The sequence below is a fragment of the Notolepis coatsorum genome (genome assembly GCF_963971535.1).
Source record: "Notolepis coatsorum genome assembly, chromosome: 11".
NCBI lineage: Eukaryota > Metazoa > Chordata > Actinopteri > Aulopiformes > Paralepididae > Notolepis > Notolepis coatsorum.
In genome coordinates, this window is record NC_140175.1 from 18,468,400 (window position 1) to 18,492,940 (window position 24,541).

At 43.9% G+C, this 24,541-nt stretch overlaps 1 protein-coding gene across 1 annotated transcript in view; it reads right to left on the reverse strand.

Moving 5' to 3' along the window:
* LOC311236998 (disabled homolog 2-interacting protein-like) overlaps nucleotides 1-24,541 on the reverse strand; it is a 183,195-nt gene that overhangs the window by 102,111 nt on the left and 56,543 nt on the right. Inside the window, 3 exon segments of the mRNA XM_084324806.1 lie at nucleotides 88-198; nucleotides 5,598-5,693; nucleotides 23,441-23,725. Of these exon segments, the coding sequence (XP_084180932.1) occupies nucleotides 88-198; nucleotides 5,598-5,693; nucleotides 23,441-23,725 (492 nt within the window).

A 24,541-nucleotide genomic window follows, 5' to 3' on the forward strand; every position in this document is an offset into this window, starting at 1 on the left:
TGGAAGTGGACAAAGTAGAGAGAGAGATGAAGAGAAGGAGTGTGTGTGTGTGTGTGTGTGTGCGTGTGTGCATGTGTGTGTACTCACGTTGGTGTTTTCGAGGCTGGGGTCCATAAGGCGGAGGGTGTCTCTAATAACACCCACTTTAACCTCCTCATCCACTGGACTGGGCACATACTCAAACACTCCTGGTGACACCTGGAAAACACACACACACACACACACACACACACACACACACACACACACACACACACACACACACACACACACACACACACACACACACACACACACACACACACACACACACACACACACACACACACACACACACACACACACACACACACACACACACACACACACACACACACACACACACACACACACATCTCTGTTATGACACTGACTGTAAACAGCAAAGCGGATGAGGTGGTATGTAGCTCAAGAGGGAGGTGTAATGGTTATGTCATTGCTGTTTCTCAAGTTTCAAGTTTCTCAAGTTTCTTTATTAGTTGTCATACAGAAGTACAGAATACTTTTATACAAAATGCTTCTTTCTGTTACGCTCCAGAGACTGTGCTAGGCAAAAATAGATAAGTATAAAATAAGTGTAGCAAGTATAAGGTGGCCGGTCCACCTCGCAAAATGGCAACGTATTTCCCCATGGCCCATTTCTAAATCGTCTCGTTAATAAAACAAATAAAGCGTGAACATGAACAGCAAAAAAAAATCAACGCGACCGTCGGTTGTGTGATAGTAAAGGGTTAACCTTCTGCCGTGTGGCAGTGGTGAAAGGGTTAATGTTGTAGTGTGTTTTGTTGTTTCACTACCCTGTTGTACTAAACGCTGTAACGCTGGCTATTTAGTTTCTGATGTCGCTTAAGAGAAACCTTCACCGTACGGTACAGCGGGCGCCTGCTGCATAAATCCATCACGTTTGAATCGGCACGGCTCCCTCCGAGACCTGCAAGGTGGTTTTTAAATTAGCCGGTAATACCGTGTGCAGCCCGGGGACGACTCAGGGAAGATTTAACGGCGTCAGAATTTTGGATACCGGCCAACACTAATGTGGACATAGCGATGTGGATAAACAGTGCAGCTCTAGTAGAGAGCGCTTGGCTCTCTGGATAAACAGTGTAGTGTTGTCAAAAATATCGAAAAATCTATACATATCGATTCTGAATATTTAAAACGGTTTCAATACTCATTTCCCCGAAATATCGATATTTAATTATTAAAAAAAATATAAAAATTATAAGGAAGTTGCATTGTTCATTTCAATACCTGTAATAGTACAGTAGTCCACACACACACATGTGCATTCAGTTAAGTTGGAATATGACTGTAATACAAACAGTTCAGTTTGTCAGGTACATGCAACACAGATTACAGTGTTTACATCTGTCTGCTTGAGAAAATACCATGTTCTGCAATAAAAATTATTGAAAGTGTTATTTTTAAATGTGTGATCTAAAGATAAACAAAGGGTTTTAAAAGTGTTATATTTATCTTATCGTATAGTACCAGAGAGAAGCTGAGGAGAATCAACCAGCAACAAAAGCAAAATTTATATATATATATATTTTTTTTTACATTTTAAGATTGAACCTTTTTCCCTGTGGTATCAAAAATGGTATCGAATATCGATACTTTTCAAGGTATCGTATCGAAGTTCGAAATTCCAGTATCGTGACAACACTAATACAGTGCAGCTCTAGTAGAGCGCTTGGCTCTCTGGATAAACAGTGCAGCTCTAGTAGAGCGCTTGGCCCTCTGGATATACAGTGCAGCTCTAGTAGAGCGCTTGGCCCTCTGGATAAACAGTGTAGCTCTATAGAGCGCTTGGCGCTCTGGATAAACAGTGTAGCTCTGGTAGAGCGCTTGGCCCTCTGGATAAACAGTGTAGCTCTATAGAGAGCTTGGCCCTCTGGATAAACAGTGCAGCTCTAGTAGAGAGCGCTTGGCCCTCTGGATATACAGTGCAGCTCTAGTAGAGGGCTTGGCCCTCTGGATAAACAGTGCAGCTCTAGTAGAGCGCTTGGCCCTCTGGATAAACAGTGCAGCTCTAGTAGAGCGCTTGGCCCTCTGGATAAACAGTGTAGCTCTATAGAGCGCTTGGCTCTCTGGATAAACAGTGTAGCTCTGGTAGAGCGCTTGGCCCTCTGGATAAACAGTGTAGCTCTGGTAGAGCGCTTGGCTCTCTGGATAAACAGTGTAGCTCTAGTAGAGCGCTTGGCCCTCTGGATAAACAGTGTAGCTCTATAGAGAGCTTGGCCCTCTGGATAAACAGTGCAGCTCTAGTAGAGAGCGCTTGGCCCTCTGGATAAACAGTGCAGCTCTAGTAGAGAGCGCTTGGCTCTCTGGATAAACAGTGCAGCTCTATAGAGCGCTTGGCCCTCTGGATAAACAGTGCAGCTCTATAGAGCGCTTGGCCTTCTGGATAAACAGTGCAGCTCTATAGAGAGCGCTTGGCCCTCTGGATAAACAGTGTAGCTCTATAGAGCGCTTGGCCCTCTGGATAAACAGTGTAGCTCTATAGAGCGCTTGGCCCTCTGGATAAACAGTGCAGCTCTATAGAGCGCTTGGCTCTCTGGATAAACAGTGTAGCTCTAGTAGAGCGCTTGGCCCTCTGGATAAACAGTGCAGCTCTAGTAGAGCGCTTGGCTCTCTGGATAAACAGTGCAGCTCTATAGAGCGCTTGGCCCTCTGGATAAACAGTGTAGCTCTATAGAGCGCTTGGCCCTCTGGATAAACAGTGTAGCTCTAGTAGAGCGCTTGGCCCTCTGGATAAACAGTGTAGCTCTAGTAGAGAGCGCTTGGCCCTCTGGATAAACAGTGCAGCTCTAGTAGAGAGCGCTTGGCTCTCTGGATAAACAGTGCAGCTCTAGTAGAGCGCTTGGCTCTCTGGATAAACAGTGTAGCTCTAGTAGAGAGCGCTTGGCCCTCTGGATAAACAGTGCAGCTCTAGTAGAGCGCTTGGCTCTCTGGATAAACAGTGCAGCTCTAGTAGAGAGCGCTTGGCCCTCTGGATAAACAGTGTAGCTCTATAGAGCGCTTGGCCCTCTGGATAAACAGTGCAGCTCTAGTAGAGAGCGCTTGGCCCTCTGGATAAACAGTGCAGCTCTAGCTTGGCCCTCTGGATAAACAGTGCAGCTCTAGTAGAGAGCGCTTGGCCCTCTGGATAAACAGTGCAGCTCTAGTAGAGAGCGCTTGGCCCTCTGGATAAACAGTGCAGCTCTAGCTTGGCCCTCTGGATAAACAGTGCAGCTCTATAGAGCGCTTGACCCTCTGGATAAACAGTGCAGCTCTAGTAGAGAGCGCTTGGCCCTCTGGATAAACAGTGCAGCTCTAGCTTGGCCCTCTGGATAAACAGTGCAGCTCTAGTAGAGAGCGCTTGACTCTCTGGATAAACAGTGCAGCTCTAGTAGAGAGCGCTTGGCCCTCTGGATAAACAGTGCAGCTCTATAGAGCGCTTGGCCCTCTGGATAAACAGTGCAGCTCTAGTAGAGAGCGCTTGGCCCTCTGGATAAACAGTGCAGCTCTAGTAGAGAGCGCTTGGCCCTCTGGATAAACAGTGTAAGCTCTATAGAGTGCTTGGCCCTCTGGATAAACAGTGTAGCTCTATAGAGCGCTTGGCCCTCTGGATAAACAGTGTAGCTCTATAGAGAGCTTGGCCCTCTGGATAAACAGTGCAGCTCTAGTAGAGCGCTTGGCCCTCTGGATAAACAGTGCAGCTCTAGTAGAGCGCTTGGCTCTCTGGATAAACAGTGCAGCTCTAGTAGAGCACTTGGCTCTCTGGATAAACAGTGTAGCTCTAGTGGAGAGCGCTTGGCCCTCTGGATAAACAGTGCAGCTCTAGTAGAGAGCGCTTGGCCCTCTGGATAAACAGTGTAGCTCTATAGAACGCTTGGCCCTCTGGATAAACAGTGCAGCTCTATAGAGCGATTGGCCCTCTGGATAAACAGTGCAGCTCTATAGAGCGCTTGGCTCTCTGGATAAACAGTGCAGCTCTAGTAGAGAGCGCTTGGCCCTCTGGATAAACAGTGCAGCTCTATAGAGCGCTTGGCTCTCTGGATAAACAGTGCAGCTCTATAGAGCGCTTGGCCCTCTGGATAAACAGTGCAGCTCTATAGAGCGATTGGCCCTCTGGATAAACAGTGCAGCTCTAGTAGAGCGCTTGGCTCTCTGGATAAACAGTGCAGCTCTAGTAGAGCGCTTGGCCCTCTGGATAAACAGTGTAGCTCTAGTAGAGCGCTTGGGGCGACAGTGGCTCAGGAGGTAGAGCAGTCGTCTGGCAATCCGGAGGTTCCCAGTTCGATTCCCGCTCCTCCCGGGTAGCGTGTCGATGTGTCCTTGAGCAAGACACTTAACCCCTAATTGCTCCCGATGAGCAGGTTGGCACCTTGCATGGTCGCCTCCGCCGTCGGTGTGTGAATGTGTGAGTGAATGGGTAAAATGTGAGTAACAAATTGTAAAGCGCTTTGGATAAAAGCGCTATATAAAAAAGCACAAAAAGTAAGATTTAAGACTTTTTAAGACCACTCTGAATATAATTTAATACCCATTTCACGGCACATCCTGGTAAAAAAAAAAAGGGTATGAAGGAAATGTACTATGAAAGAAGTAATTCCATATGAATTGTTTTGCGAGGGAACCGATTGGCTATTACCGTGCTGCTTTGCAGCACAGACATTTCCCCCCAAACACATTTCAACGAGATACAGAGAAGTTACCGCAACATAGACGTAAATACCTCTAAAACTCCACCCCCCGTATACTTGCCCCCACTAGCCTGACTGTCCTGACTGTGTATACGTGTGCCTGCCTATGCAGTGCTTGTCCATGTACGGGTTTTGATTTGACCCTGTACACAATGTTTTTATAGATGCATGAATGTCTAGTGAGTGAATGTACAGAATATGTTTTAAATTGTTTTTATATTAGTTTTAAATTTTAATATCCTTCTATTTTTCCGTTTCTTTTCTGGCTTCAACATCTAGCCCAGAGACTACAGCTGAAAACTAGCAGCCCTGCTAAGTTCTAACGTTGGCATATTTACAGTTTTTCATTTGTATTCATGTATAAATGTATAACTGTTGATTGATATGCACTGTCCCTGATCAAATAAACGGAGTGAATAAATAAATAAATCGAATAAATGTTTAAGAAGCCCTATCAAAATCATATTTAAGATAATTTAAGCCATAGGGGGGGGGGGGAGAACGAGCAAGAGCATATGTATTGTATTGTATTTATTATGGGTAAATCTTTTAATCTACATTTATTTTGATTTAAGTACTGGACTGTCATTATTGTTATTATTATGTCAATCATAGTCCTGTGATTTATTGTGGATTTCTACTGTTTATGTATTGTGTGTCTGGTTTTATGTAAAAAAAAGAAAAGAAAAAAAAGGCAAATAAAAAACATTTGTTCAAAAGAAATTATCATTTAACCCTAAAATTCTGGATCTTAAATGTAAGACTTTTGAATGATTATGATGATTTTGGTGATGATGATGGTGATGATGATGATGATGATGATGATGATGATGATGATGATGATGATGATGTGGTGTTAAGTGGTCTCACCTCCTGTTCGTGTTCGATCCTCATGCTGGGGTTGGCGTTGACCTCCATCAGCACAGGCTTCAGGTTCTTCATCAGCAGGATGTCAAACCCCAAGATCTGCCACACACACACACACACACACACACATGGACACACACACAGACACATAATCACAGTAATTTAGCTGACGCTATTATCTAAAGTGACTTACAAACTGTGTACAACAAAGCCAGCAAGGCGTAGTACACCTCTGGCGGTCAAGGGTAAGTGGTATTGTTCACACACAGACACTCTCACACACACTCTCACACACACACACACACACACACACACACACACACACACACACACACACACACACACACACACACACACACACACACACACACACACACACACACACACACACACACACACACACACACACACACACACACACACACACACACACACACACACACACACACACACGAGAGATAATGTTCCTAGCTAATGTTCTACACTACACGCTCATGTAATGTCATCTCTTGGCGCACTGAATACTTATGCTTGTGTGTTAATTACAGTTAATATATTAATTATGATTAAACGATGCAGGTGAAAAAATGGCATATTAGCATAAATATGCACGGACGGAGGGATAGCGTTAGCGTAGTTTTGGAGTCAGTAAGTGATGTAGTTGGTACAGTAAGTGATGTAGTTGGTACAGTAAGTGATGTAGTTGGTACAGTAAGTGATATAGTTGGTACAGTGAGTGATATAGTTGGTACAGTAAGTGATATAGTTGGTACAGTGAGTGATATAGTTGGTACAGTGAGTGATATAGTTGGTACAGTAAGTGATATAGTTGCTACAGTGAGTGATATAGTTGGTACAGTAAGTGATATAGTTGCTATAGTAAGTGATATAGTTGCTACAGTAAGTGATATAGTAAGTGATATAGTTGCTACAGTAAGTGATATAGTTGGTACAGTGAGTGATATAGTTGCTACAGTAAGTGATATAGTTGGTACAGTGAGTGATATAGTTGGTACAGTAAGTGATATAGTTGGTACAGTAAGTGATATAGTTGCTACAGTGAGTGATATAGTTGGTACAGTGAGTGATATAGTTGCTACAGTAAGTGATACAGTAAGTGATATAGTTGCTACAGTAAGTGATATAGTTGAGTGATATAGTTGCTACAGTAAGTGATATAGTTGGTACAGTAAGTGATATAGTTGAGTGATATAGTTGGTACAGTGAGTGATATAGTTGGTACAGTAAGTGATATAGTTGGTACAGTGAGTGATATAGTTGCTACAGTAAGTGATATAGTTGCTACAGTGAGTGATATAGTTGGTACAGTAAGTGATATAGTTGAGTGATATAGTTGCTACAGTAAGTGATATAGTTGGTACAGTAAGTGATATAGTTGAGTGATATAGTTGCTACAGTAAGTGATATAGTTGGTACAGTAAGTGATATAGTTGGTACAGTAAGTGATATAGTTGCTACAGTGAGTGATATAGTTGAGTGATATAGTTGCTACAGTAAGTGATATAGTTGGTACAGTAAGTGATATAGTTGCTACAGTAAGTGATATAGTTGGTACAGTAAGTGATATAGTTGGTACAGTAAGTGATACAGTAAGTGATATAGTTGGTACAGTAAGTGATATAGTTGGTACAGTAAGCGATATAGTTGGTACAGTAAGTGATACAGTAAGTGATATAGTTGGTACAGTAAGTGATATAGTTGCTACAGTAAGTGATATAGTTGGTACAGTGAGTGATATAGTTGCTACAGTAAGTGATATAGTTGGTACAGTAAGTGATATAGTTGAGTGATATAGTTGCTACAGTAAGTGATATAGTTGGTACAGTAAGTGATATAGTTGGTACAGTAAGTGATATAGTTGCTACAGTGAGTGATATAGTTGAGTGATATAGTTGCTACAGTAAGTGATATAGTTGGTACAGTAAGTGATATAGTTGCTACAGTAAGTGATATAGTTGGTACAGTAAGTGATATAGTTGGTACAGTAAGTGATACAGTAAGTGATATAGTTGGTACAGTAAGTGATATAGTTGGTACAGTAAGCGATATAGTTGGTACAGTAAGTGATACAGTAAGTGATATAGTTGGTACAGTAAGTGATATAGTTGCTACAGTAAGTGATATAGTTGGTACAGTGAGTGATATAGTTGCTACAGTAAGTGATATAGTTGGTACAGTAAGTGATATAGTTGAGTGATATAGTTGCTACAGTAAGTGATATAGTTGGTACAGTAAGTGATATAGTTGCTACAGTGAGTGACATAGTTGAGTGATATAGTTGCTACAGTAAGTGATATAGTTGGTACAGTAAGTGATATAGTTGCTACAGTAAGTGATATAGTTGCTACAGTAAGTGATATAGTTGGTACAGTAAGTGATATAGTTGCTACAGTAAGTGATATAGTTGGTACAGTGAGTGATATAGTTGGTACAGTAAGTGATATAGTTGAGTGATATAGTTGCTACAGTAAGTGATATAGTTGGTACAGTAAGTGATATAGTTGGTACAGTAAGTGATATAGTTGCTACAGTAAGTGATATAGTTGGTACAGTAAGTGATATAGTTGGTACAGTAAGTGATATAGTTGGTACAGTGAGTGATATAGTTGCTACAGTGAGTGATATAGTTGGTACAGTAAGTGATACAGTAAGTGATATAGTTGCTACAGTAAGTGATATAGTTGGTACAGTGAGTGATATAGTTGCTACAGTAAGTGATATAGTTGCTACAGTAAGTGATATAGTTGCTACAGTAAGTGATATAGTTGGTACAGTGAGTGATATAGTTGCTACAGTAAGTGATATAGTTGGTACAGTAAGTGATATAGTTGCTACAGTAAGTGATATAGTTGCTACAGTAAGTGATATAGTTGGTACAGTGAGTGATATAGTTGCTACAGTAAGTGATATAGTTGGTACAGTAAGTGATATAGTTGCTACAGTAAGTGATGTAGTTGGTACAGTAAGTGATATACAGTAGTTGCTACAGTGAGTGATATAGTTGCTACAGTAAGTGATGTAGTTGGTACAGTGAGTGATATAGTTGCTACAGTAAGTGATGTAGTTGGTACAGTGAGTGATATAGTTGGTACAGTAAGTGATAAAGTTGCTACAGTGAGTGATATAGTTGCTACAGTGAGTGATATAGTAAGTGATATATGGAACAAAATAAGAGTTTTGATTGATTTATTACAGGTAAAAGCCCCTGTAAGCCATTTCCATCACTGGTAAACATAATTCCCATAAAACACAGAGATTGACACCTGGCATCAGCGTGTGATCTGTATCTGGATAATATTCTGTATCTGGATAATGAAAAACGCATGTTACTGGAACACGCCGACATTATGGTTAACACGCTTACCGTCTTCTCCAGAGTCTGACAAGAATTTCTTCTTGTGCATTTAGTAGAAAGCTATCCAGCTTGTGAAAGCTATCCATAATTTGTGCTGAGCTAGTCTAGCTGGATAGCTTTCTACTAAATGCACAAGAAGAAATTCTTGTCAGACTCTGGAGAAGACGGTAAGTGCATTAACCATAATGTTGGCGTGTTCCACTAACATGTTTTTCATTATCCAGATACAGAATATTATCGCCGATACCAGGTGTAATGTGAATGGAATGTGATCAGATCCAGAGGTAGTCTGGCTCACATTGTCATTGTATGATTGTATCTCAGGCAGAGTCAGCCAGGTGTAAATGGAATCCATACAGTAGTGTGTTCGCATTAGGGAAGGTTTCGTCTGACAAGTCTCTAGCTCTCTTAGATTAGATTAGACTCAAATGTATTGTCATCATCATACACAGCACAAGTACAGTACGAACGAAAAGAAGTTTGGCATCCAACCAGACCAGTGCAAATGTAACAGTAATGAAATGCAATAACAATGTACAGGTGATTAAACTGGATATAAAATATAAACAGTACTACTGAGTAATAGTGCTAATTAGATGTACAGTATGTACAGTGTTACTAGTATTATTATGTACAGTCATACAGGTATAAAGACACTATGGTAGTAAGTCATACTGGCCAGCAGCGTAACTAGTAAGAGTAGGTAAGGGATATGTACAGATATAGATATAGTATCTACAGATATGTAAAAATTATTATAATGCAGGTATATACAGACAGATGTGGATATATATATATATATATATATATATATATATATATATATATATATATATATATATATATATATATATATATATATACGGTCTATACAGAATTATTGTACATGCTATTAAACAGAGTTATACGAGTTATATGCATGTGTATAAATAGGTATATATAGAAAGGATTATATGCAGGTATATTCAAACAGATATGGATATCATATATATATGCTGTACATATATACAGCATTGTTGTACATGCTATCATACAGATATACGGGTAGATTACAGTTTGTGGTAGGTAGGCATTGGATCTGAAAGTGGCACACTGGCGAAAAAAATTGCCAGTCAACAAAGTAAATTCGACTGGCCATAATGATGTTATCTCAGTCAACCCATAATGAATTCTCTGTGTGTTACCAAGACAACGGGCTGTGAACGTGAATCAAACGTTAGCTTTGTGCACGCGAGGGTTTGTCTAGTGGGGATATATAACCGTTGGCTAGTACAGCGAAATGGAGTACCCCCCCCCCCACACACACACAGTTAATGTGATTGCAGCGCCGGGGATTCGTTATTATTATTATGGGATGAGAGGTCGGTCAGACTGATGACCTTTTCGCCCTGGCCGCTTATTATGTGTTTACCTCTCTTACTGCATGCTGATGCTGGACCCACACAGTCAGGAGAGCCAGCTTGCTATTATCGTTCCGTGGGTCTCTGTGAGGAAGCCTATAGCCAGGTGCTGCAGCGCCAGCTATAAATGTGGTGCTGGAGGTAACTCCTGTCATGCTCTGCTGCTGAGACACCTGATGTACAAATCTGTGTCTGTCGTCTGAATGTGTCTCAGAACAGGATCATCATCCTGTTGCTGTCTCGACCGCGTCTCAGTGACATCATCAAGTTCCAGTCCTGTATCTGGAAGTATTGGTACAGTGCCCTGTTGTAGCGCTGCTATTGGTTTATGTTTTTTTATTAGGGCTGGGACTTTATCGCATTAATTTCAATTAATTAACTACAGAAAGAATTAAAAGTTAAAAAAAATGTATGCATTTAATCGCATGATGATTTTTCTTTATTGTGTACAAATGTTACCTTTCAAAGGAGACCAGACTCATGCATGTGCTATAAGTATAAAGTATAATAAATCTCAAATAACTTTTTTTCTTAATCTGGTTTGTTCATAAAGCTAATACAGGATTGTGCTGCTTAAACGTATGTATAATGTATATTCATTGATTCACTCGTATACCAAAATTCATTTGAATTGAAAAATGTTGCTTTTCGCATGAAATATTGATATGCGATTAAAATGGAATTAATTTCCATTAATTAACTATAAAGTCTCGAATTAATTCGATAAAAAAATTGTATCGAGTCCCACCACTACCTTTTATTTATTGTGATGTAATTTGTTGATTATGTTTGTGTGTTTTTTACTCTGCGTGGACCCTGTGTCTGTTAATAAAGATGATTGATTGATTGATCGACACCGACGGCCCGGGGGCCTGGGAGGAATCATACGACCCACTGACCTAGCTGTGTGTATATATTTCAATACAACCACGTGTGTCTCACTCCTATATTGACAAGCTAATCCATATTAGTTTGTTTTCATTCATTTGACATGCTCCACTTGACCTGGCAGCCGCGCAAACAGGGCAAACAGATGCCAGCCGGACGTTAGCCCCGTTTTAGCTTGGATTATGAATGAAAGCAATTTCAGAAAGTACCATTACCGACAACCACATTACTAAGTACAGACCGTTAGCCAAACATTGTTACATGTCACATAATGTACTCATATTAAGACAAAGTCTCTCTCCCTCTCTTCTCTCTCTCTCTCTTCTCTCCTCTCCTCCCTCTCTCCCTCATCCTACTATTCTCCGGTCAATAGCTCTTCCTCTCCTCCTCTCTGTATAAATGAATGTCTAGTTGTCTCGCTGACTGTAAATAGCTGCTAAGTAGGCTATAGGTCATCTGTCCTTCTGTTCGTCCTCCCCTCTCCCCTCCCCTCGTGCATAGCTGCAGCTGGCAGAGGCATTCAGTGGTTATCTGACCGAGGTTAAAGGGATAGTTTCGATTTTTGGACCCCTAGTTTGTGACGACGACGCAGCCATATATCCATTCACAAAGCAGCACGTTCGGTTTTCATCAGGTCCCAGCGGCCTCTACAACTCAATTTAATTCAACTTAAAAAAAAAAAAAAATCCCCATAGCGAAATGGCGTGGGCTATAGGAGGGAGTTTGGCCAGTCCGCTCCAGAGAGTCACAATCGCGAGGGTTATATCCCCATGTTATCATTAAAACGTCAGTTACCCTGGGCGGCTGATTGGCGCAGTGGGCAAGGCGCTCGCCTCTAACGCAGGAGACGCTGGGTTCGAGCCCAGCTCTCTGCGTTGCTACCGGCTGGCCAGTCGTTCATACTAACACAATTGGCAAGTGTTAGAGGGTGGGAAAAGCCGGTGGGTGGGGATTTGACGTTGTGGACAGCGACTCCTACAGGTCGGTTTGGTGACGCCGGTGTGACGGAAGCAGGAAGTGACGGGGGCAGCGTGAGCCTCCCACACGTTACTCCTCGCCACTGAGAGTTCGAGCTGCTGCGGTGAAAAGATGCGACAGGCTGCCTCCTCGTGTACCGGAGGGGACACGTGATGCAAGGCTTCTGTCCTCACTACAACCGGCCAGTGGGAGGCATAGTCGAGCAACGTTCAAGAGAGGGGAGGGAAGAATTGGATATACGAAATTGGGACGGGAGAAAAATAGAAAATGGGGAGAAAAAGTGGATAAAAAAAAAAGAAACGTCAGTTAGCGGCCGCCCTGTGTTGCTCGTTGGCTAATTTGGAGTTGCGTGGTGCCAGGGCTCTGGTCGCCGCGCCACAGCGGAGAAGCGCCCGTGTCTCGTCCTGGTCAGTAGTGTTTGAAAGGTCCGGCGAGCGTGAAACCCCGGCCTACTGGAATCCCAACGTAACATTGTTGGACGAGCTGTGATTTTCATTTTTTTGCTTGTGTGGATTATATATATATATATTTCTTTTTGGGCTTTGTAGTTTGTGGGCAGTGTGATCAAAGGTGCAGATGAGGGTCTGTATGGTCAGTAACATTATACGTCACAATGGTCAATAACACTTAGAATCTGAATATATACTATGAGTAAGTAAAGTATACAGTATACTCAGGTGCAGTATACATAAGGTACCCTACGTACTGGCATGATATACGGCATACGTTATATGTTGTAGTCCGTGCATATAGGAGACTTGGGACTAGATCCACAAAGAATGGATTGCACGGTGCTAATTGCACCCTTACTTACAATTCATTATGAATTGAAAATGGGGGACCCTGATGTAAACAAGACGAAAGTCTTTCTCTGGTCTGCATCCCCTTAACAATTGTGTGTATTGAGCCGTACTGTTGTACCCATTCTGCAATCTGTTAATAAAATGTTCATTCAATCAATCAATCTGCACGGGTGCAACTTGCTCCGTGCAATCCATTCTTTGTGGATCTAGCCCTTAGATGGAACCTTTGCATCTCTCCAACAGCTTCAGCAGAGACAGGGTTTACCAGGAAAAAATCAATTTTTTAGATTCCTTCAAGTCAGAAGTTATATAAAAGGTTCATGTTCCTCGCTTTGAGAATGCAGCACCAGATGAATGTTGAAAGAGGTTTTGCAAGGTCGGATCATATAACATCTTGTTTATATGACGTATTACAAGACTTAAGCCACCCATCCACCATGACAGCAGAGTGGGGGGGAAATAATTGGACACGCACACTGCATAAAATCTTTCCAGAGATCTCTCCTTTGTGTGAGAAGTGTGAATTTGAAAGAGGTAACTTACTTCATAATTACGCTCTTTGTCCTAACATACAAGGTTATTGGATTAATATCTCTTTTTGTGAATGGTTATGGGTTATAGATGATGTGTACCTTTCTTTTTGTTTGTATGTAGGTTTTTATGTTTTGTTGATATTATGTTTACACTTTAATAGAAGAATGGCAATACCAAGATTAGTTGTGATTGAAAACAACGCTTCATAATAAAAACATTTGAAAGAAAAATCTGAGCTATTCCTTCAAGGTTGTAATAGGGTTGTAATAAGGTTGCTTCAAGCTCAGGTCTAGATAATTATGAGTCTTACATGGTTTCCTTGCTTATTTCTGTCTAGCAGTGTGGCTACATCATGGGTAGAGCTCTGAAGATCACCGGTTCGAGCCCCGGTCAAGGTCGGAAATAGGTGTTGTCGTCCAGCAGGGAGCACTCTGTGCTCTGGACTTGGCAGTACCGACGCCCCTGCCACGGTGATAGGGGACACCGTACGGTTTTGAGTGGCAGCCCTTCGGATGAGACGCTAAACCGAGGCCTCGACTGAATTCGGTCGTTAAAAAGGTGCTGTAAGTGGTATTTCTTTGTTAAGATAAGTGTTAAATAGCTCTACATTCTGACTATCAGTAAACAGCCATCACTGATATAGAGTGTCTGGTCAGTAACATGGGTATCTCAGTCCCTCCTGCTCTGCAGTAAACAGCCATCACTGATCTAGAGTGTCTGGTCAGTAACATGGGTCTCCCAGTCCCTCCTGCTCTGCAGTAAACAGCCATCACTGATATAGAGTGTCTGGTCAGTAACATGGGTCTCCCAGTCCCTCCTGCTCTGCAGTAAACAGCCATCACTGATATAGAGTGTCTGCCTGGTCAGTAACATGGGTCTCCCAGTCCCTCCTGCTCTGCAGTAAACAGCCATCACTGATCTACAGTGTCTGGTCAGTAACATGGGTCTCCCAGTCCCTCCTGCTCTGCAGTAAACAGCCATCACTGATATAGAGTGTCTGGTCAGTAACATGGGTCTCCCAGTCCCTCCTGCTCTGCAGTAAACAGCCATCACTGATATAGAGTGTCTGCCTGGTCAGTAACATGGGTCTCCCAGTCCCTCCACTCTGCAGTAAACAGCCATCACTGATCTAGAGTGTCTGGTCAGTAACATGGGTCTCTCAGTCCCTCCTGCTCTGCAGTAAACAGCCATCACTGATCTAGAGTGTCTGGTCAGTAACATGGGTCTCTCAGTCCCTCCTGCTCTGCAGTAAACAGCCATCACTGATATAGAGTGTCTGCCTGGTCAGTAACATGGGTCTCCCAGTCCCTCCACTCTGCAGTAAACAGCCATCACTGATATAGAGTGTCTGGTCAGTAACATGGGTCTCTCAGTCCCTCCTGCTCTGCAAAATACATTTTCTGGTATCCCGGTCCCACTTTATCCAATCAGGGGAGAGAACTCTAGATATGTTATACTTATTTCAAGAAATCTTGCCAAGCCAAATGAGCTGGCAGACTATATGAGGCCATTGAGCCTGCGTAGCCCCCACGCCACACGGTTGCGTGCCACACAGGGGTACTACTGGTGAAGGAGGCCATTTCCACCCTACATTGCAAAGCGCCGTGTCTGGAAAAGCGCTATATAAATGCAATGATCATTCATTAAATAATAGCTGGGATTATTATTGTGTACAACGTTTCATATTTCTACTTTATTATTGCCTACTCAATACCAGGAAGGACGCACGCACTTTGAAAACCGCAGGAGTGAAAATCTCTTCATTATTTAATTCTCTGTTTGGAATAATGCCTGAGCTGTTACACCGGTTTATTCCACAGATGAGATCCACTGAGAGGGAATAGCTTGTTCGCATGATCTGCGTAAATTAAATAATCGCTTCACAGTGAACTTAGAGGGAGAGAGAGAGGGCGAGAGAGAGAGAGGGCGAGAGAGAGAGAGGGCAAGAGAGAGAGAGGGCGAGAGAGAGAGAGAGAGAGAGGGCGAGAGAGGGCGAGAGAGAGAGAGAGAGAGAGAGAGAGAGAGAGAGAGGGCGAGAGAGAGAGGGCAAGAGAGAGAGAGAGAGAGAGAGGGCAAGAGAGAGAGAGAGAGAGAGGGCGAGAGAGAGAGAGGGCGAGCGAGAGAGAGAGAGAGAGAGAGAGAGAGAGAGAGAGAGAGAGAGAGAGAGAGAGAGAGAGAGAGTTACAATACCTTTTAACAGGGGGGAGATGGAGAGAGAGAGAGCGAGCAGACCCGATTCACAGCTGTTTTGAAATCTATCTATATGCTAATCCCTGATTATAGTGGGCTATTCTCTCTTGTATTATATAGTTTGTCGCTAATAGACGTAGGCCTACAAAAGACAAGTGGTTTGTTTAGGCAACAATCTAAAGTAATTTAACAAAAGACAATGCATTTTCACATCATTTTGGACCATTATCATCATTACCATATTTGTGGAAAGAAGATCATCAGACTCTGATGAACAGTACGATTTATTTAAACCAGTACATTTGCAACACGTCCACCTCGACCTTGGTTTATCGGTGGCTGTACAGGGATTTTCACAGCGGAGTGGAGGTTATGGGGCGGAATCGTGGCGCCATCTACTGGGTGATAGTGGAATTACCTGGGGGGGGAGCGCGCGCCTGGCAAACGAAACAGAGAACACTGTGTGGCAAGCTGTCTGCCACCTAGGAGGCTGCACGTCCAGACTGACAGCATGTTGCTTTTTAACAGCGGAGGAGTGCAAGAAAGTGACAATGTGACCATGTGACCGCGGCAGCGCGAGAGAGCTGCAGCGCGGAAATAGGCTGTCTATTGCCATTCTCTAAGACAAACTCTAACCTTAACCAGCTCCTTAACAGCGCCTAAACTTAACCGTTCTAACCTTAACCAACTCCGAAACAATGCCTAACCTTAACCTTAACCATGCCTAACCTTAACCGGTGAAAGAATACATGTTAAAAAAAATAATAATAATTGATGGGATTCGAACTTGTCACCAACGGACCGCAGGATCGCAGGACCGCAGCGCTGCCAGGTGAGCTAAGCTTCGAATGAAAATCATGGCGGATTACGGCTACATAATGCCGCAAGCTCTGCCGCTCCGCTCTGCGGCTGCCGCGCCTGCCGCGGGGCGTGTCGCAGCCAATCAGGGAAAACGCGGAAGCACTCGGCAGCACTCCTCCGCTGTTAATAAGCAATAGGCAGACTGACAGGCGTTATTTTTTTTCCGTAGCCGCATTTTGCGGAGACGCTCTCTGATTGGCCACTTCATGTGACATGTGCGCCCAATCGTGTGACGCCTGTTTCTACACCGGTTAAGCTTAGGCACTCTTTCGAAGTTGCATGGCGATAGAACACCAGCCCTGTTAAACCCGGAAATGGGCAAAGACACAGCTCGTCACGCGATTGGGCGCACATGTCAGTGGCCAATCAGAGAGCGTCAGTCAGTGGCCAATCAGAGAGCGTCTCCGCAAAATGCGGCTACGGAAAAAAATAACGTGACTGACAGGCAAGATGTTTTTATTATAAGGTCGACTTTCTTTTTTAGCTGGAGCGCTGCATATTAACCCCCCCACACCCATATTTACCATTCAATCGGCTTGGGCGCTGCGCGAAAACGTCTTATAATGGCAGGGAAAACACTGAACACAATACACACTGAGGGGAAGGGGTGCACGACTTTCATGACACATACTGTATTGCAAGTTTGGACGTCTAATAGTGGCGATGTCACAGGTTCCGTGCCTAAGGTATTGTGTTCCGACAGAGCAATTGCTTTGGATTTTGCAGGGTTTTTCAGCAACACCATCTTTAAATATAATATTATATTATAACCTCGAGTCTCACCTACAACGTTAGATCATTTAGCCTACAGACTTTAGTTTTTAAAGCGACTCATTTAACACATTTCGCTTCCCTCCGGCATGAAATGATAATTCGGTTAAATTCATCAGGCTATATATCATATATTTCTGGTACAGTATGCAGAGCGGAGGGAACAGGGCTTACAGCGAAAGGCCTATAGGCTATAATAGCCGAATAGTGACAGTGGGCTGATTTGAAATTCAAATGAATAGGCTTTAGTTCCGATTTACGAAAGACTTAAGAGATTGTGACAGAAATGTGTCCTCTCAGCTATCCCCCGGAGCCAAGTTGCAGTTCGATTTATCCGTTCGACTAGTGCTATCACGCCTGATTGATAATTAGGAGCCTAGCTGAATTGGTTGCGCTGGTTTTCCGATGCTGTCCTACGTTGGAAACCAACAGCAGCACGATGGTAAAATGGTAAATGGTGAATTTTTATATATCGCTTTTATCCAAAGCGCTTTACAATTTGTTCCTCACATTCACCCACACGTTCAACACACCGACGGCGGAGGCAACCATGCAACCATGCTCATTGGGAGCAGTTAGGGGTTACTATTGTCCTTGACCAAGGTACTGGCATTACAGCTGGAGTTGGTCTCTTGACCGAGGTACTGGCATTACAGCTGGTGTTGGTCTCTTGACCAAGGTACTGGCATTACAGCTGGTGTTGGTCTCTTGACCAAGGTACTGGCATTACAGCTGGAGTTGGTCTCTTGACCGAGGTACTGGCATTACAGCTGGTGTTGGTCTCTTGACCAAGGTACTGGCATTACAGCTGGAGTTGGTCTCTTGACCAAGGTACTGGCATTATCACTGGAGTTGGTCTCTTGACCAAGGTACTGGCATTACAGCTGGTGTTGGTCTCTTGACCAAGGTACTGGCATTACAGCTGGAGTTGGTCTCTTGACCAAGGTACTGGCATTACAGCTGGAGTTGGTCTCTTGACCAAGGTACTGGCATTACAACTGGAGTTGGTCTCTTAACCGAGGTACTGGCATTACAGCTGGAGTTGGTCTCTTGACCGAGGTACTGGCATTACAGCTGGTGTTGGTCTCTTGACCAAGGTACTGGCATTACAGCTGGAGTTGGTCTCTTGACCAAGGTACTGACATTACAACTGGAGTAGGTCTCTTGACCAATGTACTGGCATTACAACTGGAGTTGGTCTCTTGACCAAGGTACTGGCATTACAGCTGGAGTTGGTCTCTTGACCAATGTACTGGCATTACAGCTGGAGTTGGTTTCTTGACCAAGGTACTGGCATTACAGCTGGTGTTGGTCTCTTGACCAAGGTACTGGCATTACAACTGGAGTTGGTCTCTTGACCAAGGTACTGGCATTACAGCTGGAGTTGGTCTCTTGACCAATGTACTGGCATTACAACTGGAGTTGGTCTCTTGACCAAGGTACTGGCATTACAGCTGGAGTTGGTCTCTTGGCCAAGGTACTGGCATTACAGCTGGAGTTGGTCTCTTGACCAAGGTACTGGCATTACAGCTGGAGTTGGTCTCTTGACCAAGGTACTGGCATTACAGCTGGAGTTGGTCTCTTGACCAAGGTAGTGGCATTACAGCTGGAGTTGGTCTCTTGACCAAGTACTGGCATTACAGCTGGAGTTGGTCTCTTGACCAAGGTACTGGCATTACAGCTGGAGTTGGTCTCTTGACCAAGGTACTAGCATTACAGCTGGAGTTGGTATCTTGAACAAGGTACTGACATTACAACTGGAGTTGGTATCTTGACCAAGGTACTGGCATTAGAACTGGAGTTGGTCTCTTGACCAAGGTACTGGCATTAGAACTGGAGTTGGTCTCTTAACCAAGGTACTGGCATTACAGCTGGAGTTGGTATCTTGACCAAGGTACTGGCATTACAACTGGAGTTGTCTCTTGACCAAGGTACTGGCATTACAACTGGAGTTAGTCTCTTGACCAAGGTACTGGCATTAGAACTGGAGTTGGTCTCTTGACCAAGGTACTGGCATTACGGCTGGAGTTGGTCTCTTGACCAAGGTACTGGCATTACAACTGGAGTTGTCTCTTGACCAAGGTACTGGCATTACAGCTGGAGTTGGTCTCTTGACCAAGGTACTGGCATTACAGCTGGAGTTGGTCTCTTGACCAAGGTACTGGCATTACCACTGGAGTTGGTCTCTTGACCAAGGTACTGGCATTACCACTGGAGTTGGTCTCTTGACCAAGGTACTGGCATTACAGCTGGAGTTGGTCTCTTGACCAAGGTACTGGCATTACAGCTGGAGTTGGTCTCTTGACCAAGGTACTGGCATTACAGCTGGAGTTGGTCTTTTGACCAAGGTACTGGCATTACAGCTGGAGTTGGTCTCTTGACCAAGGTACTGGCATTACAGCTGGAGTTGGTTTCTTGACCAAGGTACTGGCATTACAACTGGAGTTGGTCTCTTGACCAAGGTACTGGCATTACAGCTGGAGTTGGTCTCTTGACCAAGGTACTGGCATTAGAACTGGAGTTGGTCTCTTGACCAAGGTACTGGCATTACAGCTGGAGTTGGTTTCTTGACCAAGGTACTGGCATTACAGCTGGAGTTAGTCTCTTGACCAAGGTACTGGCATTACAGCTGGAGTTAATCTCTTGACCAAGGTACTGGCAGTACAGCTGGAGTTAGTCTCTTGACCAAGGTACTGGCATTACAGCTGGAGTTGGTCTCTTGACCAAGGTACTGGCATTACAGCTGGAGTTGGTCTCTTGACCAAGGTACTGGCATTACAGCTGGAGTTAGTCTCTTGACCAAGGTACTGGCATTACAGCTGGAGTTGGTCTCTTGACCAAGGTACTGGCATTACAGCTGGAGTTAGTCTCTTGACCAAGGTACTGGCATTACAGCTGGAGTTAGTCTCTTGACCAAGGTACTGGCATTACAGCTGGAGTTGGTCTCTTGACCAAGGTACTGGCATTACAACTGGAGTTGGTCTCTTGACCGAGGTACTGGCATTACAGCTGGAGTTGGTCTCTTGACCAAGGTACTGGCATTACAGCTGGAGTTGGTCTCTTGACCAAGGTACTGGCATTAGAACTGGAGTTGGTCTTTTGACCAATGTACTGGCATTACAACTGGAATTGGTCTCTTGACCAAGGTACTGGCATTAGAACTGGAGTTGGTCTCTTAACCAAGGTACTGGCATTACAGCTGGAGTTGGTCTCTTGACCAAGGTACTGGCATTACAGCTGGAGTTGGTCTCTTGACCAAGGTACTGGCATTACAGCTGGAGTTGGTTTCTTGACCAAGGTACTGGCATTACAGCTGGAGTTGGTCTCTTGACCAAAGTACTGGCATTAGAACTGGAGTTGGTCTCTTGACCAAGGTACTGGCATTACAGCTGGGGTTGTCCTCTTGACCAAGGTACTGGCATTACAGCTGGAGTTGGTCTCTTGACCAAGGTACTGGCATTACAACTGGAGTTGGTCTCTTGACCGAGGTACTGGCATTACAGCTGGAGTTGGTCTCTTGACCGAGGTACTGGCATTACAGCTGGAGTTGGTCTCTTGACCAAGGTACTGGCATTACAGCTGGAGTTGGTCTTTTGACCAAGGTACTGGCATTACAGCTGGAGTTGGTCTCTTGACCAAGGTACTGGCATTACAGCTGGAGTTGGTCTCTTGACCAAGGTACTGGCATTACAACTGGAGTTGGTCTCTTGACCAAGGTACTGGCATTACGGCTGGAGTTGGTCTCTTGACCAAGGTACTGGCATTACGGCTGGAGTTGGTCTCTTGACCGAGGTACTGGCATTACAGCTGGAGTTGGTCTCTTGACCAAGGTACTGGCATTACAGCTGGAGTTGGTCTCTTGACCAAGGTACTGGCATTACAGCTGGAGTTGGTCTCTTGACCAAGGTACTGGCATTACAGCTGGAGTTGGTATCTTGACCAAGGTACTGGTATTACAGCTGGAGTTGGTCTCTTGACCAAGGTACTGGCATTACAACTGGAGTTGGTCTCTTGACCAAGGTACTGGCATTAGAACTGGAGTTGGTCTCTTGACCAAGGTACTGGCATTACAGCTGGAGTTGGTCTCTTGACCAAGGTACTGGCATTAGAACTGGAGTTGGTCTCTTGACCAAGGTACTGGCATTACAGCTGGAGTTGGTCTCTTGACCAAGGTACTGGCATTAGAACTGGAGTTGGTCTCTTGACCAAGGTACTGGCATTACAGCTGGAGTTGGTCTGCAGACGCTGCCCCACTGCTACTGAATAGTTAGGTCCAATGCAGAGGACGAATCTCCCCACAGGGATTAATAAAAGTAATTCTTATTCTCCTCTCATTCATTTAAGAATTCAAGGCAGTAGACTACAAAAGCAGGAGGAGGAGCTCTTGTGCATACAGCTGCATATAAAACACTTCTTCTATACAGTAATTCATTGTCACCTGTCCAATGGATTTACTATGTAAATCTGTTATAAGCTAATAATCTAGGTTTGGAAAAATACTAGTAGGCAAGACTATGAGAATAATAATAATTAATTACATTTATATAGCGCTTTTCTCAGACTCAAAGCGCTTTACAATCTAGGGTGGAAATGGCCTCCTTCACCACCACTGGTAGCACCCAACCTTGGGCTACGCAGGCTCAATAGCTGCCATACACTGGCACCAGGCTACACATCACACTACACAATGGCTGAACGGCTCAGGTGACAGGGATTGATATCAGCCAATTAAGGGGAAGGGATGATTAGGTGGCCTTGATGTCAGAGACCTGATTGACAATTTGGCCAGGAATGTCGGGGAACCCCCTACTCTGTATACAGGGGAGCAGGTCAAGTAGGCTGATTGCTGTATAGGTACTAGTGGACTCAGTGTGTGAGAGAAAAGATAGGCACTCACTCAGATTGGAAATTACACTAATAACGGGCATTTTTCACAGTTAAGACGATATTTGATATCGATATCATTGCCTAGCCCCACTTCGTGATTGTAATTAGTTAATGTGTATTTATTTCCAGTCATTCATTTAGCAAAAAATCTATCTTGATCCGAATAAAACAAATGCTGCAGGACGAAGTGCTGCGTCTTGCATGTGAGAGAAACCATGACTTAAGTTCAATACTTGAAAATCAAATCAAATGAATCGCAGGAAAACACACCCTGGTGTGTAAAGACCTTAGTACTGCCCTTATTAAAAGCAAAAGCAAATTTGGCTTGGCAAGATTTCTTGAAATACGTACACATATCTAGGGTTCTCTCTCATGGGAAATGATACCAGAAAATGTATGTTCTGTTTACTGCAGAGCAGGAGGGACTGGGAGACCCATGTTACTGACCAGACACTCTATATCAGTGATGGCTGTTTACTGCAGAGCAGGAGGGACTGGGAGACCCATGTTACTGACCAGACACTCTATATCAGTGATGGCTGTTTACTGCAGAGCAGGAGGGACTGGGAGACCCATGTTACTGACCAGACACTCTAGATCAGTGATGGCTGTTTACTGCAGAGTGGAGGGACTGGGAGACCCATGTTACTGACCAGACACTCTATATCAGTGATGGCTGTTTACTGCAGAGCAGGAGGGACTGGGAGACCCATGTTACTGACCAGACACTCTATATCAGTGATGGCTGTTTACTGCAGAGCAGGAGGGACTGGGAGACCCATGTTACTGACCAGACACTCTATATCAGTGATGGCTGTTTACTGCAGAGCAGGAGGGACTGGGAGACCCATGTTACTGACCAGACACTCTATATCAGTGATGGCTGTTTACTGCAGAGCAGGAGGGACTGGGAGACCCATGTTACTGACCAGACACTCTAGATCAGTGATGGCTGTCGGAATGTATTGAAATTCTTTTATTGGGAAAACCACATTGAGATACAGTATCTCGTTTTTGAGAGGGTCCCAAAATGTAGAGCTATTTATACTTATTTTAACAACAAAAAAATACCACTTACAGCACCTTTAACAAGCATTTATGTTCGCACGCACACGCACACACACACACACACACACACACACACACACAGTCCCTTACCTGGAAGCAGGTGGGTCCCGGCTTGCCTGGCGGTATGTCCGCCTGGAAGTGGACCTTGAGTTCGGGCGCCAGGGCGATGACGGTCTTGATGACCAGGGAGATGATGTCGGACCAGACCCTCTTGATGTCCACGCCCTTGGAGGCCAGGCGGTACAGCACGCTGGAGAAGGTGCGCTTGCTGCCCGTGCTCAGGCTGTCCGAGTGCACGAAGTTCCCGCTCTGCACGTTCAGGGAGTAGTTGGTGAGGTGCATGAAGACGTGGCTCAGGTTCTTCTGGTTGGGCTCCTGTGCACGCACACACACACACACGCACGCACACACACACACACACACACAGACACACAGGCAAACACACACACACGCAGTCAGGAAGAAAGAATACTTTAAAGGGAAATTTGCTTATGTGCCATCTACCCTGGAGTTCTCTGTGCATGCATTAGGCTTAGGGAACAGCCGCACCATTATCCTAGCTTAGCGTCATTCACTGGAAGTAGGTGTGCCAGTGTAGCCTAGTTCCCAACAGTCACTCCAAATACACTCCAAATACAACTCCAAAACATTCCTGTAAACATGTTGTGACCTGTGTATTTACCACGTAGAAGCGCGTCAGGCCCTCCTAGTTAATACCCCACAGATACCCTGTGAGTACCCCCCGTTAGGGCTGAGCCCAAACGTTCGAACGTTCGGACCTTCGTTCGTTACGTTGGCATTCGAATTCTAAATCAACATTGAATTTTCTATTAAAAATAATGAATAAAAAAATAAAAATAAAAAATTATATATATATATATATATATTTTTTTTTTTGTATGTGTCTATTCATTCTGTTTAAACCAATGGGGTTTTTCTTCACAGTCACAGATAAAGATTAGGCTACACTAATATTATAGTATTAAAACTGATGAGTTATATTCATTAAAGACATTTGATTTAATAAAAAGAAAAGACTAGGGATGTCCGATATTATCGGCCGACCGATATTATCGGCCGATATCGGCAGTAAAATGTGATATCGGAAAATATCGGTATCGGTAAAAAAAAAAAAAAAAACAATAACAATTTTTTTTTTTTTTTAACATTTATTTAACCTTTATTTACCCA